The sequence below is a fragment of the Coprinopsis cinerea genome (assembly GCF_000182895.1).
Source record: "Coprinopsis cinerea okayama7#130 chromosome 13 map unlocalized cont3.13, whole genome shotgun sequence".
Lineage (NCBI taxonomy): Eukaryota > Fungi > Basidiomycota > Agaricomycetes > Agaricales > Psathyrellaceae > Coprinopsis > Coprinopsis cinerea.
In genome coordinates this window covers 270,239-284,860 of record NW_003307532.1, presented here as the reverse complement: position 1 = coordinate 284,860, position 14,622 = coordinate 270,239, and the positions used below count along the sequence as shown (strand labels likewise).

Sequence of the window (14,622 nt, the reverse complement as noted above, 5' to 3'; positions counted from 1 at the left end):
GCAAGCTCTGGCCACCCAAATGAACATGAACGTGGAATTCATACTCCTCTGGAGACGAGCCTGAGCCTACACGGGCCTGGTGTTTCGACGCATTTTAGATCGCCCGCTCTACCATGGACCAGAACAATGGCCGTTACGGCCCCGTGCGCCAGTTACAGTGCCACAGAATCCGAACCACACCATACACGGTATCCCTCGGACAGCCTTCCTGAACCACTTGCCATATCCAGACCATCCTCTTGTTCCCACCAAGATTTGGCTCACGAATCCCATCCTCAGCGCTCATGTGATTGAGGTGAGCCCACGGTCCGTCTTTCCTGCCTTCCCTCGAGCTTTCTTCGGCCTGCCAACGCCCCAACATGATTCTCGATCGATCACCCATGCCCGTCAATGGTAGCGCCATTGCCTAATTTGTACCTTGCTTATACCAGCCAAGGCTATAAACGAGCAGAGTTGGCGTAGTCGTTCGTCGGGGCCGCAAGGGTGAGAGTGATCACCTCACGCCTTTGATTGTCCAGTCGTTTGGGTGGGTCCAACTTACATAGCCGGAAATTAAGATAGATAATGAGCAGAAGCATGGAGCCCTAATATCAGTCGACGTCTTTCCCCCTCGGAGGACGCGTCCCCGATGACAGCGGAGATGGAAGGGGAAATGCTCATGACCATGACCAGGTTTGGTCGTGCGAGACTCGAGCGCGCTCGACAGCAGCCCTCGTCCATGGACCTTGCCAAGAAAAGCTGCACACGTATACCGTCTGTGTTGCGTAGACCCCGATAAATCTGGTACTCTATATTTATATTGGTAGAATGATACTAGGTTGACACAGAGAGACACTGAGACACAGAAGGAAGAAATAGATGGAATGAGAGTGGGGATTTGGATGGAAGGGGTATCATGACCAAAGGGGAGAATCCATATCGACAACCTGGCTCATTGTCGGCCTTGCACTCGGATCCTGCTCCCACATCCTCTGCAAGGCCCCCTTCTGCCGGTTACTGAGACCAGCATACCGCTCCAACCGTGGCCTCTCCCCTCTCGCCACAGCGAAGCACAGCTCATGGTATGGCCGGTTCGGAGGATATTCATAGGTGTACGGAGGTACCCCAGCCATCACCTCCAAAAATACCATCCCAAACGCGAACACATCCGAACTAGATGCGATCGGCTTTGCTTCCCATATGTCCACTTCCGAGCCGCCACCCCATTGTGGCTCCTCCTCTTCGTCGGAGCCAAAAATCTCAGGTGCGCAGTAACGCGGGTTGCGCCCTCCGTCGATCCTTGGAAAGCCGCCCATATTTTGAATCTGGGCCAAGCCAAAGTCGATCACTTTGGCGTTTCCTTTGGCATCTACACGGATGTTTCCCTGTAGGCCGAGTCAACCATCATCACAACCGAAAGCACGTTTAAACGTTGCTCACCGGGTGGACATCTCCGTGTGTGATGCCTTGCTGATGGATGTACTGAAGAGCAAGCACCCCGCCCCTCAACTATGGGTCGATACATAGGTTCCATTGATGGTTGAGCTATGGTACTAGTAGACGGCGGGGACTTACAACGCGTATCCTTTCTCCCGGACGGGCCTTGGTGTACTCCAACAAATCGTAGTCGACGAACTCTACGACAATGCCTGGGTGTATAAAACTTGCAGGGAACTCTGTTTGCCACCAGAGTCCGTGAAACCGGGCGACGTTGGGATGGATCAGATGGCTAACCGTGGATACTTCGCTAGCCAAGAACTGAAAAGAAGCGACAGTCTAAGGTCAATAGCACTATTACAAGTATCGATAGAGCGCTCACCAGCTGGGACTGTGGATACTCTGGACCAGCATGCAGGAACTTGGCGACCACCTTGGATGGCGCCTTGCAGAAGAAGTCAATGTATCAGGAAAAGAACTTGAATACACCGGCAAGCACAAACACGCTACTCACCTGGCCATTAACGTAGATGGTGCCAACAAAGACTTTCGACAACGATCCTCTCGCAAAAGTCGCGTCAAGGTCCAGAACGACCTTGGCACGACTTCGGTTGATTTCCTGTCCCATAGCAATTAACATTAGCGATTCAAAATCATGATCCATGAGAGAGGATGAGGCCACGTACGAATCTCTTGATAATGGACGCGTAGGGTGCCACGTCCTGAAGTCGAGAGATGGGGGGGTGGCTAGCCATTTGGAATGACATCCGGCGCTCTGAACGGTCCAGGCTGAGAGGCAGGGGACTAAATGCACAGGGGCGAAGAGACTTCAGTAGCAAGGAGTGAGTGAAGGTTGGTGGGGCTCTTCTGGGGAATAGCAGCGATTGGGGGGAGAATTTATCTGAATTCCACGCAGCAGTTACATAAACTCTAAACGCATCGAGAAAGAGATCTCGAGGAGGATGCATTAAGTCATCCCGATGTAATTCACGGAGCGATAGCCTCATACGAAACAACGCCAATCGATTGGAGCTCAGGGTCCTACAATTGAAATCTAGATTCGTGCACAAGAGATTGCTTACTGCTGTTATCCTAATCCACTGGCCCTGGGAAGTGCGATTCGACCGTCAAAACGACCTTCACCCTCGGCATCGGCTTCCTCTCTGGCATGAAGGGATGCTGCTAAAAAGAGTTCAATAATCCATTTCAGATAGACGGGGTAATCATAGAGCCTGCTGCCCCGTCGCCGTCTCGGTTGGGGGCGGGCAAGGTTCATGAAATAGTACTTGTAGGCTCAAAAGTAGACGTTGTGGTGATGCCCTTACGTGTTCAGTTGAAACCGGACATCAAATCTCAATCGTTATCGCCATCCTTTTTTGTCTTTCAATGGGTTTAAGTATCCGGCCGAATGCAGATCCTACGGTCGAAACGGAGAAATAATCGATCGCGAGGAGCGCCCTTCTTCGGTAGTAAGCTTATTCTGACAGATCATACGGATTTGAACTCTCTCGCATCGACTCGGAACACCCTGGCGGCTGGCCTGGGATGGTGTGGGGCAGGGCTTTATTGAGCCGACTCAAAGGCCGAGTACTAGACGTTATTTGCGCCTGACTCTTACGGCAGCAAGAATTTCAAGCACCGAAGTGCACAACGGAAAAGAAAGGTAGATGAGGAGTTGACGATGGTTATTGTTCAGCAACTCTCGGAAAGGATGCCCGTGCAAACGCCTGCAATGTACCAAAAACTTAAGAACACCCCCTGCCTCCCTACCTCCCACCGTGCTCTAAGCCACGTGAAGGTATTCAGTCGAACAGGGCCGGACCTGCTGGTGAGCGACTCGGAAAGCGAAGCAAGCGGGATTTACAGCGTTAGACCTTCCATGTTGCTGCTCTCCATTTCGACAAGACCCACCCACTGCATCAGCTGAAGAACATGCCCAGTGGGAGGAGTGAGGGGTGGAGAGAAAAGGGTAGAAACATCTGTCGCCCATCTTGTACGCGAAAGACGGGGATGGAGATGGATGGAGATCCGGACGAAGAAGAGCTGGGTCAGTTCTTGACGCATGGGTGACGTGCCACGAGGAAGTTGAACGGGGATTAGCAGCAGCGGCGGGGAGCGGGACGGTAAAATTCGCCAGGGCGCAGCGTATTCAGGTATTGTTTTCCCTCAGAGGCGGGCATGAGGGTGAGCGGTGTCAACTCCACATTGTATCGCAGTCGCAGTCGATAGCTTGTCGGACGGCGAAGTCGAATCGGCAGTCCGCAGCAGTTTGCATCCAGGGAAGGGGCCCCTAGACCGGAAGATGGAACGAGTGCGCCGACCCCTTGACGGTTGGCGATTCGAAGTCTACTGTGGCCTAAAGAAGGTATGTTAGAGGTTACTGGCGAGAAATTGAGACAATTCTTTGCATGATGTCGTGCGCGCAACGTCTGTTGAACATTCAATCACGGTGTCGGTTTTATCGTCTTCAGTCTCCTGCCGATGGTTACGCGCCTGTTCAGTTTGTGAGCACCAGAGTCGACCTCGATCCATGGTAGGCGTACAAGTCGAAAGGCGTCTATCAGAAAAGTAGTCGGCGGTGGCACAATTGTCAGCGTCTGACTTGGCTGGTATGGTACACCTGGGGCCGGCAAGGAGGGTGATGACCGTCTTGCTGGATCGTTGCTGGCGACCTCTGAGAAAACAATGGTAAAGGAAGGGTGAAAAAGCATAGCTGTGGGAAGGAGAAAACTGCAAGGGGAAAAGGCCTCGTTTCGTCGTTTGTGCTGCAGGGAGTGAACAAGCGGGCGTCGCCACCTAGTACCTGGACGGAGCCGCCGTAGAGCACGGGGGAGCAGAAACAGACCGTTCTATTCCCCACCTACCATTAACCACTGACCAGTGGCGTCGATGCAGGACCTGCCGACGACTCTTACAATCAGGATCGCGATCTGGTTCAATCGCGACGCCTGACTGTGACCTAAAGCGGAACTTGAACGGGGAAGTGGTGTGCTATTGTTCATGCCGTCGTCGGGCACCCAAACGTTACAAACAATTTACAACAGAAACATCAACATCGGCTAGCACTCTTCGAGAAACACCTGAGAGAAAAATGAACCGCTGCGCATCAAAATGTCCTCTATGGGAAGGACGTACCGATAACACCCCTACAAAAACAGTGAAACGCCACGAGGCAGGAGAAAGAAATCCCAGACTCAACGGGGAAGACATGGAAGAGATTTCCAGCTCCGGATCCTGTGAATGAATCTCGTCGACGTTTGACGCGGAGTAGAAACCGTCAACGTCTGGGACGGGGGAAGGAAGTGACGTCGCTTGGGCAAATGAACTTCTGGAAGGGTCATCATTAGAAGCATTTGGAATGCCTTTCGAGATATCTGGCAAGAATGGAGAGGTCAGTACAAGGATATCATGGAAATACCAAAGGATTAGTAGACGCGCACGATCTGCGAAACTGGGAAGGACAAAGTCATCCTCAACGTAAGGCTGCGTCTTATTCAAAGCCACCGCGAGCGGAACGATATTCTAGCATTCACATAACCGAATTAGTTCTTTAGGACAATTTCCAAGTATCCCCTCACTCACTTGGAATTTCGATTTGAGTTTCTGATAATATTTCACTGCTTCTGACATGGTGAAGTTATTCAGTTCGTGTGCCAATAGGATGGCGCCCGACTAGAAAGTGTAGATCAGCGAGGGAGAACTGAGGTGTTAACTCATCCCATTACATACCCCCGAAAAGGTCCCCTTCTCAGCCTCTGCAAGCAAGGCTTCATAGTTGGCGTCAACTTGGCCAATGGAGATCGCATCTGGATCTGGCATCCCGACTCTCCAATCGTTGGTATCATATTTCCACAGAATAGTCCTGAGGCCTAGGCCGTTAGCAATGGCACGAATCCGGTCATCGACGTCTCCAAAGGGCGGCTGAGAATATCTATGAGTCGCGGCACAGTTAACAGTTCATTCATTCTTACCCTCCAACAGGTGGGCGTTACTCCAGCCACAAGCTTGATGGCTTGCATCTAACAAACCTTTGGGGTGAATCCTAACCCGTGCAGAGGTGTAACGCCGTACCGCTGTGTTGTATTTTAAGATCAAGATAAGCGTTTCCGACAATGCACCAATTACTTACTATAATAGAGCTCTGCGAATGCATCCCTGCTGCTGAAGCCTGTCACTGAAATTCAAAGTCAAATGCGATGGACGACCGGGCTGTGTGAGTGATGCGCACTGTAGCGATGAGACCAGGTATCTGTATCATCGGTGAGAATGTGATATACTAAAGGCTGCCCTCCAAGGACTTACGGACGCATATTTCATGGCCTAGCAGTGAGAAAACGTAATTTCGTTAGGGGTGCGATCGAGGCGGGATCAGGGAACCCACATACCATCGGACACCGCTCTCTGTGCTTCCAGTGGCCAGTCCATGACGTTGCTTCCAATATAGAACATTGCTGTTCGGATTGCGAAACCATCCATGAGGAAATTTAAAAGCAGAAATTAAGTAAATTGCGCACTAGCTTGCTGGTTCTGACTCTGCAGATAATCGTAGAAGGCGTTGTGAGAACAATTCGGCCCGTCGTCAAACCCATACGCCAACGTGTGAGGCTAAATAATCCGTTAAGTGGGTTCAGATGAAGGGTCACGGCATCCATGCTACCTCCGGGACATCTGCGATGTCATTTGGCAATCCTTCATGCTTCGGCGAGACGCATTTTGAGTACGTCCACCAACAATCCGTATCTTTCTCTGAGTATCGAACGTCTCGGATATCGCCCGCGGGTGTTCCCTGGAAAACAAAAATAAGACATCGCTTAACGAGAAGACAGAGAAGCAACCACTTTGACAGATATATTGGGCACAGAAGCGGCGATCGAATCCCACTTTGCTTCAGCGTTTGTGTCGCCTGGAAGGATGAAGGCGGGTTCCCAGATAGGCGGAAAAGACGAAAGGCGCGAATCCACCGGGGGATAATAATACGGGGTGCATTCGTGAATAGGGTCTGCTCCATGCGGGCGTCAGCGTCAAGCCGTTTGGGGTTGAGCGAATGCCGACAAGGACGAACCTGCAATTACATTCTCGAGAAAGGAGTTCCCCGCCCCGGTACTAGATTTGTTCACCGGTGGGTTGTGCGCGAGAACGCCGCGGGGTACGACAAGGGCCAAGAACAATGAAAAGAAGATAGCAGGCTGTTGATAGAATGATAGATAGCGAGTGTTGGGTTTAGGCGGGGGTAGAGACATGTTCAAAGATGCAACGGCGAGGTGCGTATAGATGATGATCAGGAAATGTAGCGGGGATTACAGAGCGCGGCGAGCTGGCTGAACAGAAATTTCTTCACCGACGAGACAATCTGTGCCACAGCCAAATGGGTGTAATGAGCGGCGGAGGAAAGAATGGCGGGGATATACAGAGCACCGATAGTGGAAGAACGTCGTAAAGGTCCAGAGGAACGATATCAATGACAAGACGCGCAGGACGTCCAGGGACATGACGCAAGGACCCAGCGAGGACCCGGAATACCCTTCTAAAAATAAAATAAAAAAGCAATCTCCGATCCGAGTGGATCCCACAGACCCCAGTCGGTGGCCCGTATTGAGATTCCTATTCGCAGCCTCAGGCCGTTCTGAAGGGCGCCCAGCTAGGAGAAAGGGAGGAAACCGAGAAATCGAGGTAACGCAAGGGAAACCCCATGTGGAGACAGCCGCCAGAACCGGGCATCGAACGGCAAACACTGTCGGAATGCTTTACGGTTTTCCGTTCTTCTGCCGATGGGAGATGGAGGTGGTCAGAGGTCGAGAAGAACAGCGCAGACAAACTGTTATCAGCCAGGATAGAAAGTGCCAGTTTTTTTGCAGCTGCTTGTTGCACCCCGCATCCGAGTCGTCCACGACCCCTAACCACTTCGTAGTGCCAGCTCAGTTGGCATTGAGAGAGTGTGCAACGATCCAAGAGTCCCGTCCGAGCTAGCCCTTATCCAAGCAGGAGGAGAGAAGTGAAGATCTAGAAAGAATCGAAACGGGCGAATGGTCCATCGATACCAGCCAAGGCCACGCGTTGCACGAGTGGCTGAAGAAATGTGGTCCCACAGTGGCAAGATGGCCGAGCGGTCTATGGCGTGTGACTCAAGCGAAAGCTTGCCTCTGTCATTAGGGGTTTCTCATGGGAGTATTCCCGCGTGGGTTCAAATCCCACTCTTGTCAATCTTTTTATAGATTTTTAGAACCGTCTCAAGATTGACGCCTTCATCCGAGTTAGTCTACATTTAGCACTACTCAAGCTGCTGTGCCCAGATGTTTATCAGCATTTCATAGACCTCGAGAAATTGGCCGCAATTGTGATACCAAGCAAGTAGTTGAACATCCCACTGGCTTCGGAAGCCATGCGGTTCAAGGATATAAACTCTGCACGTAACAGAAGAGACAACGAGAAAAAAGGGGAAATTGTTGAGCTCTCAAAAGTCAGATCTGGGCCGAAGACGAGCTTCTGCATTCCAACGCCAGCCTGAAGCTAGCAAGGGTCATCGCGCCCCTCAAGGACTGGCACAATATCACTGAATATGTCCCGGGTCGAGAAGTGTATCCAGTCAGTATACCATGTCTGGGCTTCGAGAAACCTCTCCCACGACTCATGAAGATTCTTCTTCTCTAAGAAAACTCTCCGAGGCCCTATGCATTATGTTCAAAGTATGTACAACTCATTTGTAACCGAAATCAAACAAATCCGATTCCACCGCCAACTTGAAGTACGTCAAATTTCAAGTCTGTTCTCATCACGACCTACGCAACTGTCAATCTCGGGCTCTCGCTTCTGTGACCCGTAAACGTTCACGGGAGTAGATCCCGAGCTCGCCGGGAGACTCGCCACTATCTGCTTAACCGCACCTTTTTCATCCCCCGTCCATCATATCGCACGACATCTTCATCGAAGCCTAAGGTTAATGTTACATAAATAATAAAAGACCGATGAACGACAGTCACGGGAGAGGTCGCATGGAAGGTAGAGAAGAAAAGGGGACACAGCCAAAAGGAGTCAGGACAGTGAGGTGACAAGCAGACTCGAGGGATACTTGCTGCGTGGAAGACGCGGGATATGCGAGGAATTCACGTAAATCCCAAGTTGCACCTTGGTTGTTCAAACAGCAAAACCTCCCAAGGAATTCGAATCACACTGGCAGTGGACGGCGACCTAGGAGTAGTTCTTCCCCGTGAAGTGAAGGGAATGAATGAAGAAAGCGTCAAAAGGGACCGGTAACAGTCAATACGACTGAAGAGTCTGAACTCTGAGCATGACAGGACCCTCGAGAATCTCGCATCTAGCGGGAATGAAAGTAGAACAAAACGCCAATAATGAAAAACGACCGAGGATTCTCAAGATCTAGTGGGAATGAATAACACAAGCGCTGAATAAAAAAACGACCGAGAAACTACGAGATGAGACGAACGAGGGACGATATTGTCGGGGGAGTCCATGGACAGACAAGGACAGACAAGGACGAACAGAAAATGCGGAAGAAAGAAGAATCAACGTAGACTGGTGCACCATGTCTCTGGAAGACGAGATAGAGATAAAAGCCAGCGAGCCGAGGAACCTACCCCGACCGATAAAAAGAGACTGGAGCGAGTTGGATAATTCACGTAAAAAGACCCTGCACCATCGTACAAGGAATGACTGGCAGTGGAGGGGAAGATCCAAGAGTGAACGAGATCTCGGAATGCACTCCAATGTGGTGAGTTCCAAAAGAACAAGAACATAGAAAACGTTATCGAAATAACGTGGTCGAAAAATAAAGCCAACGGGGAAACGTTAATGAAAGAAAAAAGACCGAAGGGCGTGGAACTCGCGGGAGAGACCAACACGGAAGGAGCCAGGGAAGAAAGAGCCAGACTCCAGCCAGCGAGGCGAATAGCCGAAAAACTGAATGAAGGAGGATAATGAAAACGACCGAAGGACGTTGAGATGAATGAGGAACGATGAAGTCACAGACATGGAAGGAGAGTGAAAGAGTCAAACTACAGCCAGCGAGGCGAGTAGCCAATGGGCACGAAACATCTTCCACCGAAAAGAAGAGGTTGCACGTAAATCCCTGCCCCTTCTAGCTTCATTGTTCAAGACCAACAACATACCGTAACATTCAGCGTAGAGCGCTAACAAAAAAGCAATACAAGTCCCACCAAGAAGAAGGAAAAGAAGACTCCGAGGACGAAATAAAGTGCAAAAGCTGTAGAAAGCGACCAGCGAGGCGAATAGGGACTAGGAAATAATCAAACAAGCGGGTGATTCGTGAAACCAAAAGAATACAGCGTAGTTTCTGAACTCGATAATTGCGAATGCCCTCGAAGGAATCGGAGAACAGCTATGTAGGAGAATAGGAGGTGGTTGTGTATGAGGGGCGAGGTTGCGTACGGGATGGCCAGGGGTTGAAGCTGGGGGTAACGATCCGGTGTAGCACGAATTATATAGGGGCGGGGGAGGGGCTGAAGGCTGACGGTGGAGCCAGAGCGGTTGGAGACGAGGTCGAAGAGGACGGATAGTGACCCTGATTAGATATCAAAGAACGGTTTGTCGTTGTTCTGTTGTTGTTGCTGCTGCTGTTGTTGCATCGCAAACGGGTTATGCGAGCTACCCGTCTTCTGCTGGGCGATCATGGCCCGTCCAGCATCCGTATACCCATACCTAAAAGCCAAAGTCAGCATCTCTTCCAGGTCACGAAACGGTGACAGAAACCCACCTCAGAGCACCAACGTTTCCAAAGGTATCCTGCCCATCGTCCCGATTCGCAAACAGATGTTCGAGCTGCTGCTCCGTCTCGCCAAGGTTCTTCTTCGTCTTGACGCTGATAGGTTTGCCAGTGTACGGATTCGACGATACACTCGAGGAAGGACTCGAGGGACCACCATACGGGTTATTACTCGTCGACGCACTCAACGACGACACATTCGCAGGCGAATGGTTCTCGTACGTGCTCTGCAGATTAAACGACGGCGTACCCGTTCTCTGCTGGTTGATCGGGGAAAGCGTGGACGGCGAGGGTGACGCTGGTGCGAACGGGTTGTTCGACCCAAACCCAGTAGGCTGCACCTGAATCTGCGGTGCAGGGGGGAACAGACCCGTCTGCTGCTGCATAAGCGCCTGCTGCTGCTGCTGTTGCTGGAACTGCTGTTGAAGCAATTGCTGGCGCAACCACTCCTCCTGCTGTGCCTGTTGCTGTTGCGCCTGCTGCTGCTGCATCATGAACATCTGCTGCTGCCGCATAAACTCTGCCTGCGCCGCCTCCTGCTCCGCCTGCTGCTGGTACGGATTGAACGACGTAAACTGTGGTTGCATCGGCATCGCCGTGAACTGGGGCTGCAGCGAGGTCATCTGCTGCTGCAGCCCCGCCGCATACGGCGTCGGATCGGGCATATGCGTCGTATTCGGCGCAGGCAACTGGTTCTGATCATCGAACAACGCCAACTCATTCGAGTTTTCGACCTGCTTCTTGCGATTCAGCTCCTCCTGCTCAGACTGCCTGAGCGCCTCCTGCAGCTCCTGCTCCTCCTTCTTCGCCATCTCCTGCGCGAGCGTCTTCTTGCTCTCCTCGATCGCGCGGCGCAGCTCATCCTCGTCCCGGTTCGGCCGCCGCCCAGAGAGCCCGTGGATGTCGTCGCTCCCCCGATTGCGGTCCCCGCGCCGTCGAGCGGCGTTCTCGTCCTCACCATCGTACTCCCCGCCCGTCCCCCGAATCATCCGGTCCCGCATGCTCGCCCTGTTGCGCCGCTCCTGCCGTAGCCGGTCCTCGTCCTGCAGCAGGTTGGTGATGTCCTTCGCCTTCTGTCGGACGTTCGCGCCCTGGTCTTTCCCGTCCTCATCGATGTACTGGAACTCCTTGAGCGTCTTGATGATGTAGATGTTATCCCGGAAGTAGATGACGACGTTTTCAGAACCGTTGTGCAGGCAGTAGTCCAAGACTGTCAGACTCTGCCAGTATCGAAACCAGAACGCAATCGCCCCATGAAGACCCTATTGAGCACAGAAACAAAAAGACGAAGAACAAGCTAAACGCACCTTGAATACGTGTCTCCAATTTTTACCTTTATCGTTCAACCGTTTATCCAACATCTCCATAATCTCAATGAAATCATTCCTATCACAAATCCGCTATCAGTCCCAGTACACCGATGAACCACACCCAAAACAACGCACTGATTATACGTGAGCTGCGCAATTTCGTTCATCTGGGTCCCGGAAGGTCCCCAGGGGTCATTGCTGGTGGCTTCCCGAACTTTAGCCTGGGTATCGCTATAGCCCTTTGTATAGTTCTTCGTCACCCGAAGGGCGGCTTTGCCAAAATGCTGCATCTGCGAGAACAACTTCGTCGATGACTTTTGTGCTGAGGTTGGTGGTCGAGCGAGATGCGATGTCGTTGCCGAAAGGAGACACCCGAACAGCCTTTTGGGAACTTTCCGAGCGGCGCTTAATTGACGACCGAAAAGCAACTTACGTAACCATCCACGTTGTTCGCCCTTGGCGTTGTCAATCTCGCCTGTTTGTCAAAGTCACACAACGGGAATGGCCTCGTTCATTTCTATTGTTGAATCGCTGAGATCTTGCACGCAGAGGTACCGAAAAGGTTTTAAACTATTTAGTCGACATCCCGTGGCTAATTACCGATAAATCGACATCATGTACTCGAGTATGTACCTGATCTACTGGTACCTTGTCCCTAAATCGTTCCCTCTACATACGTCCTCCTACACACTGGGCTCCATTACAACCCACCTACATTCCCCCCAGGAAGTCTCTCATACCTAAACCCCATCAACATCGACCCCTTCTTGAACAACCTATTCCTAGGTTTATCAAGCTTCACAACATCCGACGCCTCCGTCTGCGTTGCAGTTCCTCCACCAAGTGGCATGGCACGACCACCACCACTACTCCCTCGAGGATCAGGCAACGGCCCATCAATATCCACTTCGTCACCCTGCAACCCACCTTCGCCTTCCACAACACGCACGCCCCTCAACCCCTCCAGCGTCCTAACCAACCCCAGCGGCGGCGAAAAACACAACTCCCCCTCCAACGGCGGGCTCATAATCTGCGCCGGACTGAGGGGCAGAAACGACACCCTCACTTGCGACTCTGATCCATGCACCGGCGTCGCAAAGTTCGTATGAAGTATCGGCGAATGGATGTCAAGCGAATGCCGGACGGGGTTGGGCGTATTGGGGTTCGAACGGATCGGCGTATTGGGATTCGAACGGATCGGAGTGTGCACAATCGAGTTCAGAGGCGAGGTCAAAGGCGACTCTTCAACAATCTTGAACCCACTCTCCGGACTCCACGCCCTCGAATACCTCTCACTCTCACCCACATCCGATTCTTCCCCACCAACTTCCCCACCCCCACCCCCACGCCGATAAAACCCACTCGAAAACTCCCTCGTCCTCTTCGCCAACCCACTAGAAACAGCCATCAACGACGAGGCACCAAACCCAAGCCGCCTCTTCTTCGCTCCCTCCTCGATCCAGGCCTCCGAGGAACGCGAGGAGGTGCGTCGGCTAGCCAGCGGCGGCGGTGAGATTGGGGGCGGAAGAGGGACAGGGCCCTCGTCGCGCAATGTAACACCGCGTCTTCGGCTTCCTCTCCTACTACCTTTATTCCTACTCCCCCCTCCACCCTTTCCCCGACCTCTATCATCCCCCTCCAACCCCTGGTTCACAAACACACTCCCAGCAACAGCCCTCAACGAATCCATCCAATTCTTCTCATGCTGCACTTGGTCCATAATCCCGCGCTTAATACTCTCATGGCGGAGTGTTTCCCATGGGACATCCGAGTCCGAGTCAGAGTCAGAATCAGGATGGTCCGAGTCGTCAGACGGTGAATGTTCTTCATCATCCGAGTGGGCAGAATTATGGTTCGTGTGGTAGCCAGTTTCCGCTCCATCGCGTCGATGACCGATGGGCCTTTCATCCGCGTATCCCCTCTCCTCTGCATATCTCTTCCCCATCCTATCGTCCTCTCCATCATCGCCTTCGTCGTGCGGACGACGTCCATCAGGTCCAAGCCCAAGCGCCACCAACGAAATCTTCGAACTATGCGTGAACATCCCAGGTTGCAACCCAGTCCCCGCATCCACCCCCATCTCCATCCGCTGATGGATCGACATCGTCGGACTCTTCCACTGGTGGGCTATCCCACCTCCTCCATAACCTCCACCAGCACCGGCACCGTGTCCACCACCACCACCATCGTCATCACTGTACCCAGCGCCAGCTTTTTGCGAAGCCAAGATATGATTATGATACACCACACCCCCTCCAGCTCCCACATACGGACTCCTCGCGCCCACAAAGAACCGATTCAACCTCGGATCGTCGCTCCAACTCGGTTCTGCTATAACAGGTGAATAGAAATGGGTGTTGCTTTCCCCTCCTCCCCCACCTTCTCTATCATCATCCCCGCCTTCCCCATACACCCCTCGTCTGAACCCCTCTCCTCCTCCTTTCTCCACATCCCTCCCTCCCCCACCACCCCCATCACCCCCATCATACCGCGGTCCAAACACCCCATCCCCGCCTCGTCGCTCATGTTTACGTTTATGTTTATGCCTCCGCGCACAACACCCCTGTACAGCCCAAATAACGAGTATGAGCAGTATCACAACCGCAATCACCATCGCCGGTATAAAGTAGACCAGCCGGAGGTGCGGCGACGGGGTAGACGAGGACGCTTGGATCGACGACGGGGATACACCCGAGGACGGGGACGGATTGTGAGATTGTGAATTGTCGAATCCAGAACTCGATGATCCGTCAAAACTAGATGAAGCAGATGGCGAAGACCTATCGCTATCGGTGGGTGAAGTCGCATTGGGATCGCCGCTGGGTAAACCAAGACTCGTAGTCGAGCCATTTAATGTGTTAACGTTGTTATTGGGATCCGTGTCACCGGATGGTTGGGATGGGGGGAGGAAGGGTGATATGTCGGATATAGTGGGTACTGGGAGAGGGACGGGTGCGAGTGGGGTGTATGTGGGTGTCTGTTGTGGTTGTAGTTGTGGTTGTGGTTGTGGGATATCTCCCCTTGGTGCAACTCTGGCACCACCACTGGGATATAAATACTTTCCTCCCATGGTTTGTGTTTCGGTACGGTTTTATTGGATGTGGAATGGAATAGCGATGATGTTGCCGTCAAGGATATCGAGGATGGTGTCGAGGATGA

At 52.3% G+C, this 14,622-nt stretch overlaps 4 protein-coding genes and 1 non-coding gene across 5 annotated transcripts; 1 reads left to right on the top strand and 4 right to left on the bottom strand.

Moving 5' to 3' along the window:
- Positions 1-893: 893 nt before the first annotated feature.
- Positions 894-2,171, bottom strand: CC1G_05652 (TKL/TKL-ccin protein kinase; the record flags this gene model as incomplete). Its single annotated transcript, XM_001838119.2, has 6 exons — positions 894-1,364; positions 1,420-1,488; positions 1,555-1,737; positions 1,799-1,861; positions 1,931-2,035; positions 2,103-2,171. 6 exons carry the CDS (start codon positions 2,169-2,171, stop codon positions 894-896), a joined length of 960 nt encoding a protein of 319 aa, XP_001838171.2.
- Positions 2,172-3,512: 1,341 nt separating this feature from the next.
- CC1G_05651 (chitin deacetylase) lies at positions 3,513-6,905 on the bottom strand (the record flags this gene model as incomplete). The annotated part of the gene is made up of 15 exons (XM_001838118.2): positions 3,513-3,772; positions 4,037-4,090; positions 4,281-4,314; positions 4,552-4,790; positions 4,857-4,938; positions 4,999-5,088; positions 5,146-5,337; positions 5,388-5,435; positions 5,546-5,577; positions 5,645-5,665; positions 5,802-5,867; positions 5,931-5,949; positions 6,074-6,202; positions 6,489-6,602; positions 6,825-6,905. 15 exons carry the CDS (start codon positions 6,903-6,905, stop codon positions 3,513-3,515), a joined length of 1,461 nt encoding a protein of 486 aa, XP_001838170.2.
- A 600-nt stretch (positions 6,906-7,505) lies between these two features.
- On the top strand, positions 7,506-7,616 carry CC1G_20251. The gene has a single exon. It is a non-coding gene; the product is annotated as a tRNA-Leu (tRNA).
- A 1,887-nt stretch (positions 7,617-9,503) lies between these two features.
- On the bottom strand, positions 9,504-11,753 carry CC1G_05650 (EH domain binding protein epsin 2; the record flags this gene model as incomplete). The annotated part of the gene is made up of 4 exons (XM_001838117.2): positions 9,504-10,089; positions 10,145-11,415; positions 11,461-11,539; positions 11,599-11,753. 4 exons carry the CDS (start codon positions 11,751-11,753, stop codon positions 9,957-9,959), a joined length of 1,638 nt encoding a protein of 545 aa, XP_001838169.1. The 3' UTR covers positions 9,504-9,956.
- A 410-nt stretch (positions 11,754-12,163) lies between these two features.
- CC1G_05649 (hypothetical protein) lies at positions 12,164-14,533 on the bottom strand (the record flags this gene model as incomplete). Its single annotated transcript, XM_001838116.1, has 1 exon — positions 12,164-14,533. The coding sequence occupies one exon, from the start codon at positions 14,531-14,533 to the stop codon at positions 12,164-12,166; it is 2,370 nt and encodes a 789-aa protein (XP_001838168.1).
- Positions 14,534-14,622: the final 89 nt, after the last annotated feature.